At 43.1% G+C, this 23,663-nt stretch overlaps 1 protein-coding gene across 2 annotated transcripts in view; it reads left to right on the forward strand.

Annotated features, from left to right (window-relative positions):
* The first annotated feature begins 2,279 nt into the window (after positions 1 to 2,279).
* emid1 (EMI domain containing 1) overlaps positions 2,280 to 23,663 on the forward strand; it is a 49,929-nt gene continuing 28,545 nt past the window's right edge. For both annotated transcript variants that reach the window (XR_008531685.1, XM_054611210.1), the window contains exons 1-3: positions 2,280 to 2,746; positions 9,290 to 9,403; positions 10,507 to 10,610. Coding sequence is in view for 1 of the 2 variants with exons in the window: in XM_054611210.1 (XP_054467185.1) it covers positions 2,595 to 2,746; positions 9,290 to 9,403; positions 10,507 to 10,610 (370 nt within the window). In the remaining variant the exon portion in view is untranslated. The remainder of the gene's footprint in view (positions 2,747 to 9,289; positions 9,404 to 10,506; positions 10,611 to 23,663) is intronic.

Raw genomic sequence — 23,663 nt, forward strand, 5'->3', positions numbered from 1 at the left:
AGTAGCTTTTCAGCTGTTCTCTGCCGGATAGGTAGCATGCTTTACAGTCACATTTAATGAACAGATCTAGTAGAGCACTAAGTAATCGAGGGTGCTGAAGTCAGCATGCCGAAGCAGGAGAAGTTTACTCTTAAAATCAAATAGCCCAGATGAATCTGGCAGCTCTTGTGACTGAGGTCACAGAAACACAGAAATAAAAAAAGATGTAGCCTGAGTTGTGCAAGTGCAGCTGTCATCAGTAATGTGCTGGTCGAAATTAACTTGGATTATAGATTTAAATCATCATAAAACAAATAATCAAAATATTTTACATTTATAAGTAAATGTCTTTCCTTAAAAGTCCTTAGTCTCAGATCAGTTATGCTTCTGTTGACTGCATAGTGTGGTCTTCAAAGCCCTGTCTTCTAAACTTTCATTTATTCGACTATCATAAAGAGTGGTGATTCTGAGATGTTTATGACCAAACACAGGAAGGGAGGAATCGGTTTCACTGTTGAAAAGAGGAAAATAATTTTTAATGAACCAACATTTATAAGAGTGAGCAGCAGTTAATGCACAGACAATGCCCTGCTGCTCCGTCTGTTGGCACAGTAAAGGGGAAGGAAATTATGAAGCAGGGGGGAAACCGACCCTCGTCTCCCACCTCAGAGTTCAAAATTATTTTCAGCTGTTCATGACTGGAGGGATTTTCATTAACCCTTACTGCTCCAGTTCCTGTTGGCACCGTTTCCTACAAAGAGTGGCCTCGTAAAATCCCACAGGTGCCCTGAAACAAAAAAAACTCTGAATCATCATTTTCCAACCCTCCAACAATCCCCCCCCCCCCCCATCCCAAAGTGATTGGGAGCAGGTGGGCTTTCTCAGTCCCATTCAAGTGCATACACTGTTTGTCGCTTTCTACCTGTAGTATGGGGGTTAATTAGTGCCCGTCTGAAGGCCTGTCTATGTAAATGTGTTAACAAAATCTCTCATCTAGAACTTAACCAGTAATACAAAACCAGTTGCAGAAGTGCTCTTTGCTGCATGTTCTTTTAGCTGCCGGGTCTTGCAGCTCAGCCCATGATGGGGCCTGAGAGTTGTAGTCACCCCCAACCACAGATAAACATCTTGGGACCCACTTTTTGGTTGCAGTGCCAGGTGTTTAGTTTGGAGCAGGACCGCAGCCTTGTGGTCACTGGCTGTGTGCACTGCAAATCTACATGTCCCACATGTATGGGCCGATGGGGGTTACAGTAACCTCAACCATTCTTCTGCCACTGCGACTCGGTACTGATAGCTTTGACAGAAAGACTACAGACAACTGCTGAAGGAAACCATGGGACAAAAATATCAAGAGTGGATGGACAGACTGTTAATGGTTGTTAAAGCATGATGTGTAACAATACTGTGATGATCCTTGCTTTTTTCTGTGCAATACATTACACATTACACTGTGCAATAATAGTTAAAAAAGTTAAAAATAGTTGAAATAGTTGTTGTTTTTTTTCTCTGTCTGTAAATATAATATTTCAGTTATTGTTGTTTTTTCTACTGTTTTTTTTTTATTGCTTATTTATAATACTTGTTTTATTTTATTTTTATTTTTCATTTTTTATTTCTTAGCTTGTCTTCTTCTACTATATGTCTCTTGTGTGCACTTTAACTCTACGCTGTTGTAAGCCTGCAAATTTAATAAAGGATTATCTTTATCTTATATATATATATATATATATATATATATATATATATATATATATATATATATATATATATATATATATATATATATATATATATGTTGTTATGCTGTTGTAAGCCTGCAAATTTCCCCGCTGCGGGACTAATAAAGGATTATCTTATCTTATCTTATCTTATCTTAAATGATACTCTCTAGGGCCAGAACTTAAGTTATAATTAGTTTTATATCCACTTGTGTTCACCAAATAACAATAACTCATCACAGGCAAAGTCCCAGTGATTTCAGAGGAGTGTTGGAGAAGCAGCAGCCGATAATTCATTCAGAACAAAACACACGAGCATGCATTGTCCTCCGTGAGAGGTGGAAACCAAAAAAAACAAAAAGAAACCAGGAGGCTGAGCTTTAAAAGACCCGAGGAGACTATAAAAGTGGTTTCATGCCCTCTGCAGTGAAACAGCTCAGCTCGATATGCGCGCAGAGGACGACACACACACACACACACACACACACACACACACACACACACACACACACACACACACACACACACACAAGGTTTATTCTCAAAAGTCGGCTCTCTGTCAGAGGTAGAGACAAACGAGCAGCGGGAGTTCACGTTTAGTTCACGTAAGATTATTATTATTATTTAATTTTTTTGATTTAAAGTCAGCATATTCAACACATAACAGAGTGTTGGACGTGGTTTAGTAGTCTACAGAAGTGCACACGTTTGCTACTTCAGTGAATAGGATGCAGGTCTTCTCCAGCCGACCCGGAGCTGTTTGACACATTTCTCTCTCCTCCACCCTCCCACCACCACCACCACCACCCTCCACCCCGAGCTGGATCCGTTCTCTTACCGGGGGTTAGTCGGGCTCCTTTCTGCTTCTCTGGCCGTACGTTTGATGCCACGGACATGGGAGCGCGTCAGAGTGAGAGTTTGCTTTGGACTGTGCTGATCCTCTGGATGACCACGTCCGCTGAGGGGACCTGGAAGACCGGACTGTACAGGACCTACTCATCCGGGACGCAGACAGCAGCCTCTCTCACCTCAGTCTATCAGAAAAGGTCAGTTTATATTCATATACTACACTGGACCTGCTGTATGCTGCTCCTTCATTATGTCTTGTGTAACATCCACACAATAACATTACATTACAGTCATTTAGCAGACGCTTTTATCCAAAGCGACTTACAATCAGTAGTATATTACATATCATTCACCCATTCACACACTGATGACAGGCTACCATGCAAGGTGCCACCATCAGACTCTAACTAACATTCATGCAACATCCAGTCCACACCGATGGCAAGCCTTCAGGAGCAACTTGGGGTTAAGTGTCTTGCCCAAGGACACATCGACTGCTGAAGCCGGGTATCGAACCACCGACCTTCTGAATGGAGAACTACCTTGCTCTCCACTACGCCACAGCCGCCCTAACCTTTTTACCACCAACCTTTTTAGCCTCAGTCTATTTTAAAGCTTACAGTCTCGGTTGTTTTGTTTCCTTGTTAACACACAACACTGCAGAGCTACTCCCATCTCCATCCATCTACCACGTCCTATTGTCTTCCTGACACTTTGTTTCCTTTTTCCTGTCCTGGCAGCACAAGTTGCTCTGCTGACTCCCCTTTTCATTGTTGTCCACTTTCACCCACCCTCTCTCTCTCTCTCTCTCTCTCTCTCTCTCTCTGTGGGGCTCCAGAAAGCACCCTCACTGTCTCTGAGGTGTGTTGTTGTTGTTGTTGTTGTTGTTGTTCTCTTTTAACTCCGCAGCAGGAGATGCAGCAGCAACGACTCCATCATCTGCTCCTTCTAAGCTGTCAGGGTGCTCTTCCAAAAAAAACACCACCTTTTAGTCCTCACATCTGTCCAGTCAAACCCGCTCCTATGTGGATCCCAGTGGTGAGGACGGGATGCATCTTGAATAAGTGTTAAAGACAGTGAATGAGGAGGTGATGATTTTTTTTTATGGCTGTAATAAATCGCACACGATTGATAGCATAAGAATAAGTCATGAGATGAGATGAGAGAAGAGTTACAATACTCCCAGAAGAGTGATAACCAGCTCTGCTCCCCTTCTGGACGGAGCCAAAGTTTAGCTCGGACACTAGCCAATGCTTACTAGTGACTAGACGTCTCACAAATATTTATGCTGTCAGGTTGAGAGTGTGTGCAGAGTAATGTGTGTGTGTGTGTATGTGTGTGTGTGTGTGTGTGTGTGGGCCGACTGTGCCCCGAGGCTGAAACCTCTCCTCTCTGAAGAGGCCCGTCCCTCTGGTTGTCTCCAGGTGGCTTTCAGTGCTCCCAGCCTCGCTCCGCTGGCTCACCTCCCTGCTCGGCTTCTCTGTCCCTCGTGGGCAGAGGTTTGTTGACATGTTTACTAAACACAAGCAGCTGGGACTCCACTGCATCTGGGCTTGTTCTGGGAAGGGGAGACGAGTTTACTGTGGGTTTTGCTGCTGTTTGTAAGTGGCAAGTGGAGGAATGCGAGGATAGACAGAGACGAAAGTTGTTGTTGATGTGAGTCGGCCATCTTCTTCAGAGGCGGCGAGGTCAGCGGGTTTGAGGTGACATGAGAGGAGCTCAGTCCACCTGCTGTCTGGGCCGCTCTGTAAAAAGCAGCAGTTTATGGTGTGTCCACAAAGCCAAACAGTAGCAGTGGGATTTCAGACACCAGCGGGCCCTTTCATGGGCATTAGCAACGTGACACTGAATGACAGAAACTTAACTTGTCACTGGGGTTCAGGCACTTCAAAGGAAATAGATATTCATTTTTAGCAGACTGGGATTCTGTCACAGGAAAAGCTTCTGTAAGAATGTCCTCCCTTACCAGCCCTGTCTTCACACAGCGATTACCCAAATCAAAGGGGATTAACGACTCTTGAGTAATTTTGCATTCGCTCTGTTGAGGAGCTGATAAAGTGTTCGTTCACCCTTGTCGTTCTTAACGACTACATGAGCTCAGTAGACTGAGGGGTTACAAGGTAGCTGCTTCTTTATTTCTTGTCTGGCCCACTTCTTTATCCCCCCTCGGAGGACTTGTCATGGTCTGACAGGCGGTCTGAACCCCGTGGCCACCCTCATTCCTCGCACATCTTAACCATGTCCACGTTTTCTTTAAGCATGGGAATGAAGATGACAGAGATTCCAGTTGGCTGAGCCCCGTGTGGCTTAAAGCAGAATGGATTTAGATTTCAAATAACTTAAAACAATGTATGTGCTCAGGGAAAATTGTTCGTGGTTCACCAAAAGCACATTAAATCACTGGTGGCTGATACATAAATCAGGAGGGAGGAGACCACATACCAGTGTAGAGCTGCAGCAATTAGTAGATTAATAAATGAATGCAGCTAAAATTTGTAAAATTTCCATTTTTTTGTCAGTGTGAAGATTTGCTGCTTTTCTCAGTATTATAATATTGTTCACCAAATATTTTTGTCTTTTGGACTAGATTTTAGTTTCTCAAATATACTTGCTTGTTTCTCTAGACTTCTACAACTGTAAACAGAAACCTTTTGGGTTTTGGACTGTTATTTGGACAACACAACACATTGAAGACATCACCTTGGACTTTGGGAAATGTGTGATGCCCTTTTTCCACCAATTTATGAACATCAATCGAAAAATCTGGAAAATCATTCAGATAAATTGATAATGAAAATAAGCCCCATATCAGTCCCCCAATAAAGTTCTGTACACTGCAGGCGACTAGTCCACAGTGTCGGTATCTCAGCTCAGCTCCACATGATTGTACATTCATGTCTTATAACCAGGCTGTATGGAGCCATTGATGTGATATAAGTGATTTCTTCAGAAGAAACTCCATTTGTACTTCCATCCGAAACACTTAAAGATGCACCGACCCGTTACTTACAGAGACACTCTCAGAGCTCACAGGTGTCCAGGTATGAAAGCTCAAAACAGACAAAGACAAATGAGAGTTTTCCTCTTTCCTCTGAGGCTGCTGCTAGGAGTCACTTAGCCCTGACCTTCAAGGCCTCACTGTGGTGCTTTGATTCTCATCACTGTCTTCTGCACAGGGAAAACAGACGGCAACTTTGAACCTGCAATATGATAGCCCACCAGCCCTAATGTTCTCTGTTAATTCATCATTCAATACTTCTTCAGATTCTTACATATATACAATATTCTGTTTCCTAGAAGTTGCAGATTATGACTCCAGGAATGTTGTATCCATCTCTCTTCATTAATTTCACTGTGACTGTACTCTCTCTATCTTTCTCTCTTTGTCATTTTTATGTTGCGACACATTTATCATGTCCCTCCTCTGTAACCCGTGGGACCTACGGTGCTTCATAATTGTCTTTCCTTCCATTTCCCTGTTTCCCATAGGAAGCACCCTTGTGTGACCCTTGTGATAAAATAACATTTGTCTCCTCTCCTCTTGTCTCCTCTGTCTGGCCGTTTGCCACATCTGTCTTTTGTCCTTTGTTCTCCTCGAGTATTTTTCCCACAGACAGAAATCTAGAGAAATTCCTTTAGATTTCAATCCATGCCGCATTTCTAACATATCTTCGAGAGCTTTTCCTCCCACAGAACATGAATGGAAGCGAGTAACTAGTCTGGGACATGTTTCGCTCACTCTCACCAGCGTTTTCTGTCCTCATCAGCAATCCTGTCAGTTCACACAGCTCCCAGGTTCTCCCTCCTCACACAGTCTGCTGCAGAAAAGTGCACTAACTCAGTGTGATCATGAAAGATGCAGCCTACATAGCGTATACGTTCAAATGAGGGCTACTAGAATACAGCATACCTGTTTAAGCTTTCTTGGACAAGTTCATGGGCTCTCTGTCAGTATTCACATTCATTTAGGCACGCAGCATTCAGCACGTTTCTGTTTCCCTCCAATGTTTTACTGTCTTGGCGTCTGTAGCGTTGAGGAACAGATGGGCTGAAGCTGTGATTCTTTTCTGTCCCTTTTTAAAAAATTGAAGATTTCTCTGATAACTGTTGGCTGTGACTGTGAGCGACAGTTGATGATTTATTTAGCTTGGGCCTGGCGTTCAGTGTGCCATGTGTGCTCAGAGACCTGATTCTCACTAAGGGCCTGCCTGGTGCTTGTTCCAGTGAAACTGCATGGTGCTGGTGGGTTTCACACTTCATAACCCAAGGAGGCCTCCAGTAAGAGGAGGGTGTTGACTATGAAATATTTTATATTTAAAGACACCAAGCACACCAAGTGTCCCTGTATGACTAAAGCCAGGCAACATTCAGTGGTCCAATGTAAAGTAGTAACAAAGAGAGGAAAGTTTTTTGCTTTAGGGCTTGTAAGTAAGACACACAGTACTTTCAATCTTTAGCCTAACACATCCCAGTGGAGATAGTGATGTTACCTTTACTATCTTAAAGCATCTCCATCCTCTCTGCAGTGGAGAGAGTATTGTGTAAATCAGTTACGTAGGTACTGCAGGTATTGGTTGTCAAGCCATTTGGGGAATTGCAAACTCTGTTACGCCAACTGCTTTTGTTATTTAGTTCACTGAAGCAGCAGCGGTTGGCATTTCCTCTTCGGTAATTGCATAAGTGCAACGCAAAGAGAGAGAGGGAGACCATAAACCCCTCCCGAACCCCCCCAATCCCACTTCCCCCCTCGTACCCCCTGGTGACAATCTGAGCTGTACCCAGGTGAAACCTCCTCTCAGCCTGGGAAACTGAGATGTTTATCTGTTGGGTCTGGAGGATAAGTGGTGGGGAGGAGTTGTGCTTAGTACCCCGTCCTGTTCCTCCAAGCTCTACCTGAACACAGCTGCTCCTTCAATGTCTGATTTTCCACTGATGATTAGAGCTTCTTTTCTCTTTTTTTTCTGGACAAGGGAAAGCAATCACAGGGTAATCATATAGATCTGTGTTCATTTTTGTAGCCTTAGGGCTGATGGATATTCTAAGACACGTGAAGGGTGGGCTTGTATTTAAATAACATATGTGGCAGATTAATTCCCTACTCGCTTTACTTGAGAAGTTTAGGATTCATTTAAACTGTCTCTTACTTTTGCACACCGTTTACTTTTGACAGTCCCTGGAATAAGTTCACACATTTCACATTTGTAACCTACTCGGGCGAACCTTTTTCAAAACGGCATAATTCTATAAGCTACATTATTATTACAGGAATGGAAAACATCAAGATGAATCAATAATCCAAAGTAAACTGTAGCAGAGAAATAGTCACATCAAGTAGAAATACCTGCAGTAGTTTCCAGACATTTCTCTCAGAGGGCTCAGGTCTGTGTGTGCGGCCGCCACCACATGTGGGGATCGTTAATTGGAGCTGGTTCAGGGCTGCTCCGCATCCTCCGCCATCGGCTGTTTCCTTTAGTGTAAACCGTCTCCCACACACACACATATGGTCTCACATATTGACAAACAGACTTTGGGGGGGAAACACCCTCCCGCTCTTGGAAACACATTGGCAGCAGAACAAACAAAGTATAGTTTTGCGTTACGAGCCACGCGGCCTCTTTGTGGTTTCTGCATAAAGCCCCCTTTCTGTACATCTACTGATTGTGTAAACACAGGCCGTAGTAATTGTTGTCCTCCAGCTGTATACATGTGAGGTAATCTGGTTATTTGTACACTTTGTTGTTTGTAAAATATAATATATATATATATATATATATATAATACATATGGCAGCTCAAACAACCTCAGGGTGTTTACGTACATTAAAGGTAAAGGATAAAATGAAACTGGGCTCTCAAGCTAAACTTTTCTCATAAACATATCATCATTGCCTCTACACTCTCAGGAACAGATATCTGCTCCTGTAGAGGGGTAATATAGCTCTCAGTGAGGATTAAACCAAACCGATTAGCTCCCAAATGAATCACCTTTAATTATAGTGACATGATTTGGTGCCTTTAGCCTAATGTTGGCTTTGAGTGCTTTACTGTATGACAATTTAGAATTTTGCTGCTGGAGGCCTAAGAAATGACTAAAGCAATGCACTTGACTCAGCCTGATCTAAGAGATCTAAGTATCAGACCTTGACCTCTGACCTTTACATAAGTGTTTTTTCTCTAGAAGGCCAGTTCCTTAACAGCCTCAGTGGATCCTGATACTACGTCTCCCGAAGCCTCTCTGGAGAATATGTCGACTCATGACCCAGAATAACCGTGTTGAAAAGCTTTTAAATCTCCGTATGGAACTTCATCCTCCTCTTTTATTCCTTCCTGAGGGACTTAGCCTCTTCTAAGAGCCAAATGCAAAAGGATCTGTTTTGATCGAAGAGAGAGACCGCAGTGTAAATAGGGCCCACAATGCACTCCTGCTAATCTTGGGACTGATTAAAACCGCGTAAACACCATAAAAAAGTTTCAAAACAAAAGGATGGGGAAGGGATGCATCAATCTAAACCCGCGGGAAAGACACAGCATAATCAATGTGACTGCATGGGTAATTTACTTTTATGAGCCTCTTATCTCTTGAGTGCACTTGTTTGAGGGTGTTTTGACAATAGCAACCGTTCTTCCTTGAATTATTTACTTTGAAAATGTGATCTTATTCTGTATCTAAAATTAACAACAGCTGTTTTGTTCTGTAATCTGTATTTCTGTGTTTTTCACTCACTCTCTTTCTCCCTTCAGGAACTGGTGTCCTCATACGGTCACTAAGACAGTGACCTGCCAGGTGCAGAATGGGACAACCCTGCAGCGGGTCTACCAGACGTGTCGCTGGCCGCAGGGATGTACAGGAGGCAGGTGAGAAGGCGACTTTACCACAACTTTTACTGCCGTACCACTAACCTGAGCTTTTTTATAGAGAATAACCCACTTTAAAATATACTTAAAACAACCTCTGTGGGTTATAGTTATACTTAAATAAAATAAAAGTCCTGTAATACAATCATTTATTAATTTCATGTAATTTAAAAAGGAAAGATACAGTTTGTTAGTATCTAGTTGCTCTTGGTAAACCTGAACAAACTCATTTTCAATGAACCTGCAAAGAGTGAAAAGCACCCGTAACTGTGCTGCCAAGAAAATAGCATCTCTGTGCTCTGGTGCTATTTGCATGTATTTAAATAAGCATTTAAGCATACATTTGGTGCAAAATCAGCCCCTTTCTATGCAAATCATTCATTTGACCCTCATTGCTGAAGTGATAATAGCCACTCACAGTTACAGTGAAATTATTAGCATCCTCAAGGAGTTGATGGTGACCGACTCGGGGATTAAATCCCAAATATGTTTTTTCTCTGTCTTGTCTATAAGTCCTTGACTGAGGTTTTGAGGAATGCCTCTGCACCTCGTCGGTCAGTAACTGTAGCTCGCTGTTTGAAAATTTCAATGCTACATTGATTGGAATCAGATTAAATTGCACTCAGCCTCAAAACTTTATGGATGTGTAATACACCCAGAAAGTTTATTATGTAATATGTTAATCGCAATATCTTTTATGAATCTAACCTTGAGATGGGAAGATAGTTGCTGCAACTGATGCACAATTCATGGAGCCATCAGTAGCCCGAATCCATTCTTTTGTGGATTCACCTGTAAGAAATCAAATTACACCGGTTTAACATTTTAAATACCAAGTCATCTAAAATAACTCGAACCACTCACTCGTCACAAAGTGTACCGTCACCGATGTGTGAATGAGGAGATATTTGTGCCATACTTCTTTGCTATTAAGGTTGCAAAATTGCACTTCATGTGATGTGCAGATTCAAATATTGCGGATGTGTGAATGTGCCCTGACACATTAATTCTGCTTCAAAAAGCTCACAGAGTCACAGTGCATACGTAGACTACCTGTATGTGTGTGATGGCTTTAGTTCTTCTCTTGTTGTTATTTTTTTTAGCTACAGGACCGTGGTTAGACCTTCCTATAAAGTGGTGTATCGAACTGTGACCTCGCTGGAGTGGAAATGCTGTCCAGGATTCAGCGGCGCTGCCTGTGAAGAAGGTAAGTCAAGACAGAAGGACTCACAGACGCATGCATACATTAGTAACACAGCAGCTGATAGAAATGAACAGCAGTTGGGGCTCTAGAAAGGGGCCATTTTCACAGTCTAAGGACTGAAAAATCGTTTAGTGCGTCTCTGTTTCCTCTTTTCATCATGCTTTATCTCCTCAAGTTTACCCATTTATCACCGTCTGCATCCCTCTGTTTTTGCATTGCGGTCTTATTGCCTGTACGTGTGCCTTCCAATACATGTGTACGAGTAATCCTTTAAAACAGGAGTGATTTCCATTAGGCTTACATAAGGCAGCTTCAGTCTTCGTAATGAAGTCAAGAAATAAGATCCTTCAGCCTCTTCAGGGTGAGTCAGATACTTCCAGATTATTAATCAGTTTGAATGTGTTCATTGTAGGAGTCATTGTACTATGCGAGGGTTGATTCTTCAGTGTGGTTTGAGTTTTATGGTCCAGCTGGAATCAAGTCCTCACGCTCTTAAAGTACCATGCTAGCACTGCTGTTTTCATTTTTCAACTACAGTAGCTGCACACACACACACACACACACACACACACACACACACACACACACACACACACACACACACACACACACACACACACACACACACACACACACACACACACACACACAGTGTATAATGACTTCCCCTGGTTCTGGCCCCCGTGTCTCTGCAGTCTGGCCAGAAGGGTGGACTGGGTGTAACATAAGTTGTCAGGCTTTGTGACACAAAGGGCGATAAATGTTTACAGTGTTTAAAGTGGTCACTTTATTTGTGCTGCTAAAAGCAGAGGCTGTTTTTGTCTCTTTTATGCTACCACTCCCAGGTGAACAGAGAGCAACTCTCGCTGCTGCAGTGAGGCTTCAGCTGGAGACATTTCTCCACTTCAAAACTGCCTGAATGTTGTGCTTGTTTTAGAGCTTCCCCACTTTCAAAGTCAAAGAACACATTGGCAACCCAGACTTTACTTAACAAAAGCAGGGGAACACACAGTCAAACAGGGAGGAAATTATCCAATTAAGTTGTTGCTGGAGGAGATTCCCCTCCGGTTGTCATGGCAGTAGGGGGGCTGTCGAGCCAGCATGGATGCTGGGATTAGCCACTTATCTGAGCGTCGTTCCGGGTGGCTTAGATCACAGGCGGCGCTGAGTGGAAGTGACAGGTCCCATTCACAGGGCCTTTACTCTCCGGCACCATGGATGCTATCCAGGGCCACCGGCGCTTTGTTCTGCTCCTGCCGCGTGAGCAGAACCTCTTGCCAGCGCAGAACCTGATACCCCGCTGCTGTCTGCCTCATTCGCCGCTTTAAGGAGAAATATAAGCTTGCCACACAGGCAAAGCTGGAGACCGGATTGTGCTTAAATCTGTTGCCATAATGTTGCCAAGTGAAGTTAAAGCTGCACACGTAGTTCAGTGGGTGCAAGTTTCAAATCCAGGCCCTTAAAACCGGTTTACGGCTCCATCTGCAAATCTGTACACATTTCTTTGTGGTTTTCCAGACGACCTTGAGCACTTGTTTGTCCTTGAGTCTGGCTAAATTACAAAGGCTCAGTACAAACAGCACCTCTCTTAAATAAAAGAACAAACAGGGGGCGGCTGTGGCGTAGTGGAGAGCAAGGTAGTTCTCCAATCAGAGGGTCGGTGGTTCGATACCCGGCTTTGGCAGTCGATGTGTCCTTGGGCAAGACACTTAACCCCAAGTTGCTCCCGAAGGCTTGCCATCGGTGTGGACTGGATGTTGCATGAATGTTAGTTAGAGTCTGATGGTGGCACCTTGCATGGTAGCCAGTCATCAGTGTGTGAATGGGTGAATGATATGTAACATACTACTGATTGTAAGTCGCTTTGGATAAAAGCGTCTGCTAAATGACTGTAATGTAATGTAAACAACTATTATCCTTTTCGAAATCTTCTGTCTAGGTCAGACATTAAAAACATATTCCTTTTGATCTAATAAATCTCATGAATAACTTACACCGGATACATATATCTGTAGAAACCTCTTTTCGGTTACATACCTTTGCTCCCATCATCCCTTTTCCTCTGCTTGTCTGCCTTTCACAGACTGTGGAAAATGTGTATGATCCGCTCATTTACTCACGCTGCCCTGCTTTTACTTCGACCCTTCTCTCACCAGGCCGACCCAAAAGCCCCTGGCCACGTCTGACTCCCAAGGCCAGTCTGCATTACAGCAGATCTCAGCAATGTCCATAGCAGCAGGACTCTGGGGCGGCTTTAAGGTGCAAGAGAGGACAGGAAGTGCATTATAAGCTGAGAGCACGGTCTTGATATGCTTACATTTTAAATGGAGATGAGAGAGTTGTTTTCTCTTGTGTCCCTCCGTTCTCACCCGTCTGCCTGCCAGTCGATTGGTCAACATATGTAAATCAACAGGTCCAGTCCCAAGAAAAGATGATGTGTCTCTGTTTTAGGTTTTAGATTATGCGTTTCCAAAGCAGCAGATATAAACGAGAGAACAATATGGGAAGAGTTCACGCCATGCTGTCATCCAGTCATACACAGGCTTTTGAGGCTTTTTGGCATGTCACACTCAAACTGAGGGCTCAAGAGGCAAAACATTACATCACACCCAGGCTGATAAACAAACTAACTCCATCTGAGTCCAAGCGCAGTAAGATAACGCTGCATCAGACTGGAACCTTTCACATTCACTCACTTTTTCTTATTTCCTCACCCTAACCTCAGGACTTGGCTGGAATTCCAGGCCAGTGCTGTAATTACTGGGTCCTAATTGTTTTCTATGAGGTTTGGGAGATATTGTCTTACTTGTGGACCTGGAACACAATGGTCTTTATCTCTGATGGAGCTTGAGAAAAAAAAAGGCTAAGTATTTGCAGATGGAAGCACTTTCATAGCTTGCCAGAAGAAGGGATTTAATGTATGCCTGGTTGGTTTTGGCATTTCAAATAAGTAAATGCTTGTTTTCAGATGGGATATCCTAAATTGTGCCACATCAAACACAAATATCGAAATGATACCTCATTTAGGAGCAATTTTGTGACACGAGAATATCAAATGTAACCCCATAAAAGCATCATTATTACATTAGGAGCTGGCTCTCAAAGACTCTAACCCGTGCAGGTTGCATCAGTGTCAATATACAGTGCAGCAATGAAGGATGATTGCACGCTCAGCAGTTGTGGATATCATTCAAATTTATTATTTTGGACTTTGCCTCGGCATGTTAATTTATATGAAGTCTTAAGAGTGTGAAGGTGGCATTAAGAGACCGCAGTAGATATGTTTGCTTTGTTTTGATTTATGACAAGACACCACTAAAAAGAAATATGGGTGCAGCTTGTCGTAGGAGGGGGCCGGCATGCAGCAAAACATATGGGGGGGAAGACGTAGGTTTGAATTAGCACGGCTGTCAAAGCTCCGCCACGGGGGTCCTCATCAAGCCATATCTGTCCGCCAAACGGAGGCTGCGTTTTTTTGGGTCGCAATTACGGTATGGCTGGGAGGCATCGGCACGCCGTCTGTAATAAGCCGCAGAAATGTAATCTGTGTTTTCACAGCTCAGCGTGGCTTATCACAGGCCTGCACGCTAAACCCGGCGCTTTAAACATCAGTCGGCTGCAGCTTGCCATTAGCAACGGAAGAGTGGGAGTGCGTGGACGCCGGTATATGTGTCTGTCTGACTGCTAGAGTGAATGTGTAGGCGGAGGAGCGAGGTGTTGAGGATTTGTACAGTGAGGGATGCAGCTGTTGGGCGTGATTAGCTGCTTTAATGGCAGCAGGCTTTAGTGGCTGTGTGGGGAGCGACCCCAGCCCGGGGTTAGAGGGGAGGGAGCTGAACAAGAGCGGGTGACCTCCACTCCTTTTAGACCACACAGAGCAGCACAGACAAACATGGAGCCAGCTTTTCATTTAGCCCTCCTCTTGTCTTCCAGTCACATTCCTGGATCCCTCTGTGTTTGCTTTAGCAGGTGTTAAATATGTTATTCTCCATTGCTTTGATTCATTCACACAAAAAACTAAACTGATTTGATGTCAGATTTAGCCAAATCCAGGGTATTTTTGCCGAGATCCATAAAGACGCATAAATCATAGACATACAGGGAGGCAGACTGTAGCCGGCGTGCAGAAAAGGCCACAGCAGCTGATATTCATGGTTATGTAAATGGCCAGCGAAGCACAACTGCTGAGCCAAAATTGGAAACAGCTGAAGTAAAAGCAAACTGGGCTGAGGGGCCCCAGATGAGATTAGACATTGGAGAGTCCAACAACCCTTTGAGGCCACGCTGCTGCGCTCAGGGGAATTGTCATTATAGTCATTAATTAACTAACAACAGCACTGAAGATACAGAACTACCAACATTAAAGTAACTAAACCAAACAGTGGAGGGAAGTGTTTCCTTTTCTCTTGTCCGCCTTTCTATTCATGTTGTTTTTCTTCTTGTGTAAGTGTATGCTGGTATGTCCATCAGGTTTATGAAAAATAACAAAATTCCTTGAAGGGCTCAGGAATATAAATTGCAATATGTACTAATAATTCTGATAATATTATGACATTTTTTTTTATAAATGTTCCATGCAAACCACAAACAGAGCAGTCTGTGGAATAATATAGTCATCACATTATTATGACTCCCTTTGCCTAAATGGTTTATGATTGACTGTACTATTGTGTAAGGCCAAAGGCAAAAGAGAGACACAGTAATGGTAGAATATAATTTTCTAGCCAGACTCATTCATTCATTCATTCGTTCTTATTTATTATAATAGTTTATTTGATAAACTCCTGGCGTTTAGTCTGTTCTTAACTCTCACATAAATGGGAGTGAGCTTCAAGAAAAGCAGAGGCACAATTCCTTCGCTGAAACTTTTTAAAGTTTCATACATACTTAGCCTTGATTCTGAGTTAAGTTTTATGTTTCTGGCTCGTGGACTGGAAATGCCTCTTCTGCTTACTGATTTATTTATTATTTTTCAAGACTTCCCAAGGGAGTAAATTGAAAACTGTTTTTCCTGACATAAAGTGGGCCAAGTCAGCAGTGCAAAAAAAACTTTTAGGGATGAAAATAGACACACATACACACACACACATAGGCCATTGTAGCTGGAGTATTCTTCTGTCCCTATAAAGCGGAGGCATTTCCCCTCGCCCGGTAGTTTAAGTGGATTTATGTGCTGACGGAGTGACCCACAAACAGACAGGCTCTTTACAGCCTGAAGGATCACGCAATCAGGAGCAGAGAGAAGAAAGACGCTCTCCTCCTGGCTAAGATAAAGCCAACTGAACTCGTAACAGAGCTTTTATCATGGAGACAGATAAAGAAAAGAAAAAGCTTTTAAATTCCTCCAAACTACTGGAGGTGTTGGCTCTATCTTCTTTTCTCTCATCTCTGATCCGCTCAGCAGCTGATGCCATTAAAGCTGCATTGACCCCGTCCGCTCGCTGCCTTTCAACATATCACCACCTCTCATCTTGCAGGTAGAGAGCTGCATGATGTCGGTACGGTATGACACAGCACTACTGACTCTAAGTAGGATCTCAATAGGTAAAGAAGCATATTTTGGGGTTTTGACGTCAGTGCAAAGACAATGGCAGCATTGATGGAGGGGGTGCGTTCAGGTCGGGTTGGTTCCATACAGCTGTGATTAGTTTAACAAACCCAATCCTGCTTATTGCAAATCACTGTCTCTCCACTAATTTGTCCAAATTATCCACTTAGGTTCCACTTTTTTTTCTGTTTTAATCTTCCTTCTCCCTTTATATGGAGCTTCGTCATTCTGTCAGTCCATTACCTACGTTTGCTTTTACTTCACTTGATGAACCCATGGATTGATTGATTGAATTTATTTGATGAATAAAAACACAGAATAATTCAGATTTCCACTGTGGTCCTCCAACATACAGCGAACAACACAACAAAAAACATAACACCAGACGAGACAAAACCGGAAATGTCAGAAATGAGTAAGAAGTGCTAAATGTATGTATTCAAATTGCTAGTGAGAAAATATTCAGACTTGTTCCTGAAAAACAACACATTTGGGAAGCTGGAGTCAGCAAATGTAACCAATTAGTCAATCATCAATTATTCCAGATCTGATTTGATTTTTATCTCAATTAACGTTTCAACTCTTCAACACAATTTCACTCTTTATTCTCTGTCTATCAGTCATGTGAATGCCTGTAAAATCCAGTCATGTCTCCTTACTGCTGTCTCACACTCAACCCCACCCTGTGTATATGGACCACAAAAATACAATAAAAACTGTTGTTTTTAGATTAAATATTATTATCTTACATTCAGTCTGTGGGATTTTCACACTCCCAGTAGCCCTGACAATCTAGCTCCTCATTTGTCACTGTTATGAGTTCATATACATGTACAATGCCACATAAGAGTGGCTTGAGTGTTGTGGCTCAGTGGGTGGGGATTTTATGAAGCCGACCTTCAAACCTTCCCCACTCCCATGTATACTGAACCACAAACAGGCCACCACATCAGCAAGATGTTGCTGTGGCGTGTTGTGGTGACATCATTTATGGCCTCTCATATCACAGACCTCCCAAACAACCCCCAACCCCCATCCCTCCAGCTCGGTCTCAGAGTCCCAGCCACTAAACGCTGCACTCTTGGATAATGTGTAGAATTTAAAAGTCATTGCCCCTGTCTGAGTCTTGAGCTCTATTTTGGTGCTGGTCTTTGCATATATTTCCATTTGCTCATGTGCTTGTGATACGCAGCTAAGCAGGGATGAGGAGAGAGGGGCTGATGGCTGTGATTAGTTCTGGACTGAAGACGAGGTCGGAGACGATGTTTGGATGAACTGCACCAGCAGTCGGCCTAATTAGAGAAATTTAAACTAGACAGAGGAGCCAATCGGCTTGACCGAAGAGGAATGACCTCACTGGACGGCTAGGACAGAGTAGAGGATGATAGAACTTGTCTCTAGAGAACAAATTTATGACATATAAGAGCTGTGAGAAATCTACTGTCTCAACTCCCAGCGGCCTGTAGGCTTTTGTTAATCTCAACTGTAGAAGTGTCTTTGTGTGTTCAGCTTGGCGATCAGGCGGCAGCGTGTTGCCAGGTGATAGAAATGCCAACTCCAGAGTTATCATAATTCATGGCAAACTATCCTACCAACCAACAACTAACTGGGTACCCAGAACTGAGTTTACAACCTATCGTATATAAATCTATGCCAACTGTCTGTGATACTCTTCATACTACATCTATTGGTAGACTGTAATGGGCTCCAACCACAGGCCAGTGTTTAAAATGGTTTGATGTGGTTATATTTCGTATATTATGCAGGCACACTATGAATTCTAGCATGTATGCAAATAGGTTGCAGGTGAACCATCACTGAAATACAGTCACCAAGAGTTTGTAGAAGGTTGTGAGTAATCACAATGGATATCCAAGATGGGCAGAAATGTGGTTAGGAACTGTGATTTGTTGCAGATCCAGGGTCAGATTGTCATATTAAATTGTTGAGATAGTCAATGTGTCATGGTTAAAAGCCAGCTCTGTATCATTTAACTATTGTGGAACAAAATTAAATAATGACGACTATCTGAATGTCTAAATTATCGTACATTGATTGTATGTCACTCTAAGAGTAAAATGATCATACTAATACCATAAGCAGTATGTGGCCAGATCCCACACATTGAACATTTTAATGTCTTGCGTGGTGTGTGTAATTTTATATCAGTTTGAATCATAATTGTGTGTAAAAATGTGCCATTTAAAACAAACTTGTTTAAAACAAACAAACATGCTGCATGTGTAATAATTAAAATCGTATTCAGCCCACAGTGTTGCACAGAAAGTGGTGTTTACCCTGCACTAATAGAGCATGTAAGACAAGCATCATTTAGGAAAGGGCTCGTATCTCCTTGGCTGCGTTGTCTGAGGTTGTGTCTCAAGGGCTTCTCTTGATACCAACGCACATACGGGCCTGCACGCACACTCAGACGTGTTCATTCTACAGTACTGCCGAGACGGCTCTTCCTTTTAACCGTCCGTCTTGTTCACTTGGAGACACACATCTTGTTGAGATCATCTCAGGGGCACAGAGTGATGTTCACATTGTTCAGGAAATGTGGTATGCTTCACTGGTCCAGGACCAGTCCAGGAAGAGGTTGTGGCAGCGGGCTGGTGTGGCTGGTGAGGCAGTAGTGTCAGGGGCTCAGAGCCAGAGAGGCCCAGCGGGGTGAGCTCATTAACAACAGGACGTACCCCTGAACCTCTAAACCCAGGCCTGCATTCCGTCCGCTCTGCTGCCCCCTGGGACTCATCCAGGGGGGCTTTAACAGGCCCGTTGTTTTGGTTGGACGCTCGCCACTTCCAGAGCCGAGCTGTGCATGACGACTCCCCCCCTCCGCTGCCTCAATCGGGACTATAAATCCAGTCAGGAGAGGGTGTCTGTGTGTTCCTGCTTCCTCAGGTGTTTATGGCTCTCTCACTCACTCATACTGAGCTCACAGCCAGAGCCTGGCAGCAAACAAACACTTGTACACACGCAGAAATGTTTTTAAAACACCTGCTCCCACAAGCGCACACACACATAAATCAAGTTTGTAGGTAGACACAGACATGTGACCCAGACTATATTAAACATGAACACCACAGATGACTCAGGGGGCACAAACACGAGAAAAAAAAGTGAGCTGAACTTGCTGACTCTCTGTAATCACTGAGCTTGGTACAGCACACAGACACACGCTCACTTTCTCGCTCTGTTTCTGAACGCAAACACTCTGCATATGAGTTGCACATGTTGCCTTATGACACACTGACCGGTCAGTAAATCACTGCTACTGTGCCAGAGTTAAAGCTCCATCTACACTGCTGCCATCAGAGTATGCAAGTGAGGAACAGAGGATGAAGTCAATTTTTATTTCTGTTGGTTGCCCTCATTGTTCTCTTCCTAAAAGGCTCAGTCTCACCTGATGGGAATCTCATGTGGCCCCATGAGACCATGTCTGGTCAGCTTTGTGGAGACAACATGGCTCACAACCTGTTAGGACAATCATGAAACCAAATATACAACTTTTAAAAGTTCTGTTGCTATAGTGTACTGTTTTGGCGGTAACACTGTCTGTGTTAATGTGGATTTATGTGTAATTGTGCGACAGTGTTGCTGTAGGTTCTTCCAGCAAGGGAGTTGATTTATGATTTGGCAACACCAGATGGATAGTACATTATAAGATTATACTGTGCTTTAATTATATTCCCCACTGTAATTGTGTTCACATTCTGTTATTCACTGGGATAGAAAGGACTTTGCTCAATGTGTTTTACTGAAAAGATGAAGATTACTGAGCCTTCATCATCTTTCTTCACGTTGTTTTCACTATCAACAATCTCAATTAATGATTTGTGCAAGTAAAAATTCCCAACATTCCCTAGTTTCAGCTTCTCAATTGTGAGGATTTTCAGTTTAATCAATGGATATTATCCGTTACTTCCAGCCCGACAGGTAGAAGCCATATTTGTTACGACCACAGGTTCTGTTGCTACTCTGCAACCCCTTAACAGTTAAAAACACCCGTGGCTTTAGAGGTTCTAGTCTCATTGGGGCTGAAATGTATGCCCGCCTGAGACTCAGTCAGGTAATTTGGATAAAAACCTCCACAAAATGACACATGCTTCTCATTTTATGCATTACAGAACTAAAGAAAATGAGGAGGAAAAGTAAAAGCTTTAGTTTCACTGTAGACATTCTTTGGATGTTCACAGTGGTTACAGATTTGTAGTTTTTCTTTCTCCTTTGTGTATATTAACTGAATACTTGACTCAGTATCTATGTGAAATTAGGTAAATGTTTATACTAATATGTCTAAAACCACACTTGTACAGTTCAGAGGATCTGGTACTGTACCACTGCCTGCACACAAATTGGCCTTTTCAAAGCGGTTAGCCTTGTTGGACATCCCCCATCATTACATCCTATTTACAAAAGACCAAAAGGATTATTCTCAGTTAATGCGTTTTATATGAACCCTTCACTTTGCCTGTGTAAACCAAGCTACTCGAGTAAACAGAGCCCCATTGAAGCAGAGTTACTAAATCTGCGGCCAGATGGGTTCTCGACCCCGAGACAAAGTGGAGAATTACAGTTTGCCCTGAGACTCGGCGCTCAACTCTCTCTTCCCTCTGGCCTCGCTCAAGGTAGGGGGGGGGGTCTATTCCTTCTCTCCTAGATGCAGAAAGAGATGAGTGTGTAAAACGAGAATGGCTGTACTAATGAACGGGTGGCCCGGCTCCAATGGGGCACGTTTCCCCAAGCGCTGCCAGGTAGAAAAGACAAAGAGAGCGAGAGCAGAAAAGAGGATGTGTTTTTTCTGATCTCTTGCTTTCACAAGCTGACACTTGCAAATAAATGGGATGGCACTGTTGTGTTAGTCCAGAAATATTATAAGGGACATGGAGAGAAGGGGAAATGGAGGGGTGTTCTTAACTGGAAAGGCCTGTTCATGTTACTGTTAAAAGGACAAAGAACAGGCTGAAGTAATAACCATGATGAGCATCATTCGTACTTCCTCTACGAGCCATAACCACAATGGTCCTCTGAGGTACTTAATCTTTTCATAATGTAACTGAACTAAAGAAGTAAAATTAGATTTGAGGCTCCCTAGTCTTTGTGTGCACTCTCTCACAGTCCATGCATCGCTGCCCCCCTGCGTACGGTTGGGTAGCCAAAGGGACGCCAAAGGGGTGAAAGGGCAGAGAAATGAGGGGTGCAGGGGTTTGTGCTTTTCTTCAGAATAATAGCAAGTATTGTTCCTTAAGTGGCAGCACTGTATCAAGACCAGCACAGGACATTTCTTGAAATACTCATTCGGTGTCAGTCTTAAATTTCATAGGCACTTCAGGGCTGTATGTAGTGAACTGGTCATGCTAAGGGAGTACAATGTGTTCCTTTTAGCGCCTGAGTATCAGTGAATCAAAAGAATGATTAAACCCGGAGAAAGCACCATACAAGTGCCTCAACATCTAGGAAAACGTGATAGCCAGGGACAAAGGAGTTTACATTCTAATACGTGGTTGTGGTCTAACTGTGCTTTGTTCCCATGTGTTGTCTTCATCTACACTGAAGACTGAAAACTGTAGTCAGCATGGATACCAGCCAGAAATAAAACAACTCCAGAGCTGAATACGAGTGACAGTAAAGTCTCAGTCGTGGATTTAATACTTTCTCTGTGGATGACTAATTGTGATGGAGGCTTCAAAACACTCCCTGATCAGTGCAGGGACGGGAGAGGGCACGCTGGGAGATGAATTACAAACACTGCTCAGTATCTTTCATCCATCAGAGCAGGTCTTTTTCCGCCATGCTGGAATTCCTTTCCCCTAGCTGCACCTGACAGTGCAGAAACCTTAGCCTGAGATACCGCCGGTTCATTATTTAATTCCAAAAGTGCAGCTGAGTTTTTCGGGAGACTCTCAGTCACGACCGAGGCAGCTTCTGTCAGCAGTAGGCAGCCGCCCTCCTTTCTGGACGAGCCTGAAGGACCGATATGAGAGGCTGTGTGCAGCAGATGGGTGGAGCGTGGATTGCTAATGTCAGCAGTTTGACTCTGATGCTAATGTTGGGCTAGAATTGTTGATGAAAAGTGTGGATGTTGAAAAGGAATGGCATAATGCAGTGCAGTCGACTGTGCAGAGGGAAGAGGGACCTGTTTGTTAGCCAAGGATAGCTTGGCAATTTGAGGGCACCACGTTCATGCCATAGGCTTAATACTTTTTCTGGCACATTACAAGATGAAAAAGTTCAGAGACATTGTGAAACCATTTCTTTTGACGAACACTAGTTAGTCATCCTTAACAACCCCAGTCACAAAATAACTGGACCTCTTTGGGAAGTATATATTAATAATAATATTTGTCTGCGTCATCTCATATGCAGAATGTTTCAGTGTCCAAAATACAGGTTTAGGGGAACGGCTTCTGTAATGTTTGATGCTTGTTTGAAACTCGATAATTGTTCTGCATTTTCGAGTCACACGGTGGCCATCTTGAACTACGAAGCACGCTTTAATACAGTATATTTGAAAATATTTTTTTAGGTTGGTCTCTAAATTCATCATTATAGTGTATGTTCTAGGATTGGATGCGATTGGAATTTAGTTTGTGGTGCTCACGGTGTTGCAAATAAAAGTTTGAAATTTTAATGAATTGATACTTTTTGACTTGTTGGACCCTTTAAAAGTCTGACTAAATTTTATTTACCTATCTCGCTATCATATGGCCACCTTGTGAAAAAGCTCAGTGGATGCACAAAACTCCGGGAGTCTCAGAAGTGAAGTCCGCATGACTCAGCCGGTGCACAGATACAAGATACTTTGTCGCTATGAAATCAGCCCTGAGGCTCGACGTCTTTATCTCATGATCTCATGTATGAGTTATGATAACCGCTTTCCTCTCACAGAAACAGGGGAGGAGGACTTGAGTGTTAAAAGAGCATAAAACTGCTTTAATTTTCCACTTGTGTTGAGTCTGATCATCTCAAAGCCGAGTGATGTCATGTGTTATTCTGAAGCTTTAAACTGAAATACTTTTTCTATTTATATATAGTGGTTTGGTGAATGGTTTTAAGTAGAAGGGTGTTTAATGAGTTTTAAGGGTTGGTTTGGTGGAACAGAAACAGCCCTCAAAGTCAGCAATTAGCTTTCATGTTTTGTGTGTGGATGTTGAAACTTAATCTCGTCATAGTGACTTTTATGAATCAATTAAAACGTGTTGAACAGCAGAGGATGGAGGGTGAGTAAGAGGATTAAGAGCTCACGAGAGGTGCCGTTGATGGTTTTTGGCTGACCGCTGCATCTTGAAATCCTTAATAAGCAGCTGCTCTGTTCTTTAACCCGTCTGTGATCTCCTACTGTGAAGTAGCACAAACACTCTCCACGTATATTTCAGTGTGTCATATCTTAATATACGGTACATTTTTTGGGGGGCTTGGAGTCTGACAGTGGGACACATCCATCCATTTTTTACTGCAGCACCAAATGCCTGGAGAGATCAGGTCACTGTCAGCCAAGACCTCCA

This window comes from Anoplopoma fimbria, chromosome 13 (assembly GCF_027596085.1).
Source record: "Anoplopoma fimbria isolate UVic2021 breed Golden Eagle Sablefish chromosome 13, Afim_UVic_2022, whole genome shotgun sequence".
Taxonomy (NCBI): domain Eukaryota; kingdom Metazoa; phylum Chordata; class Actinopteri; order Perciformes; family Anoplopomatidae; genus Anoplopoma; species Anoplopoma fimbria.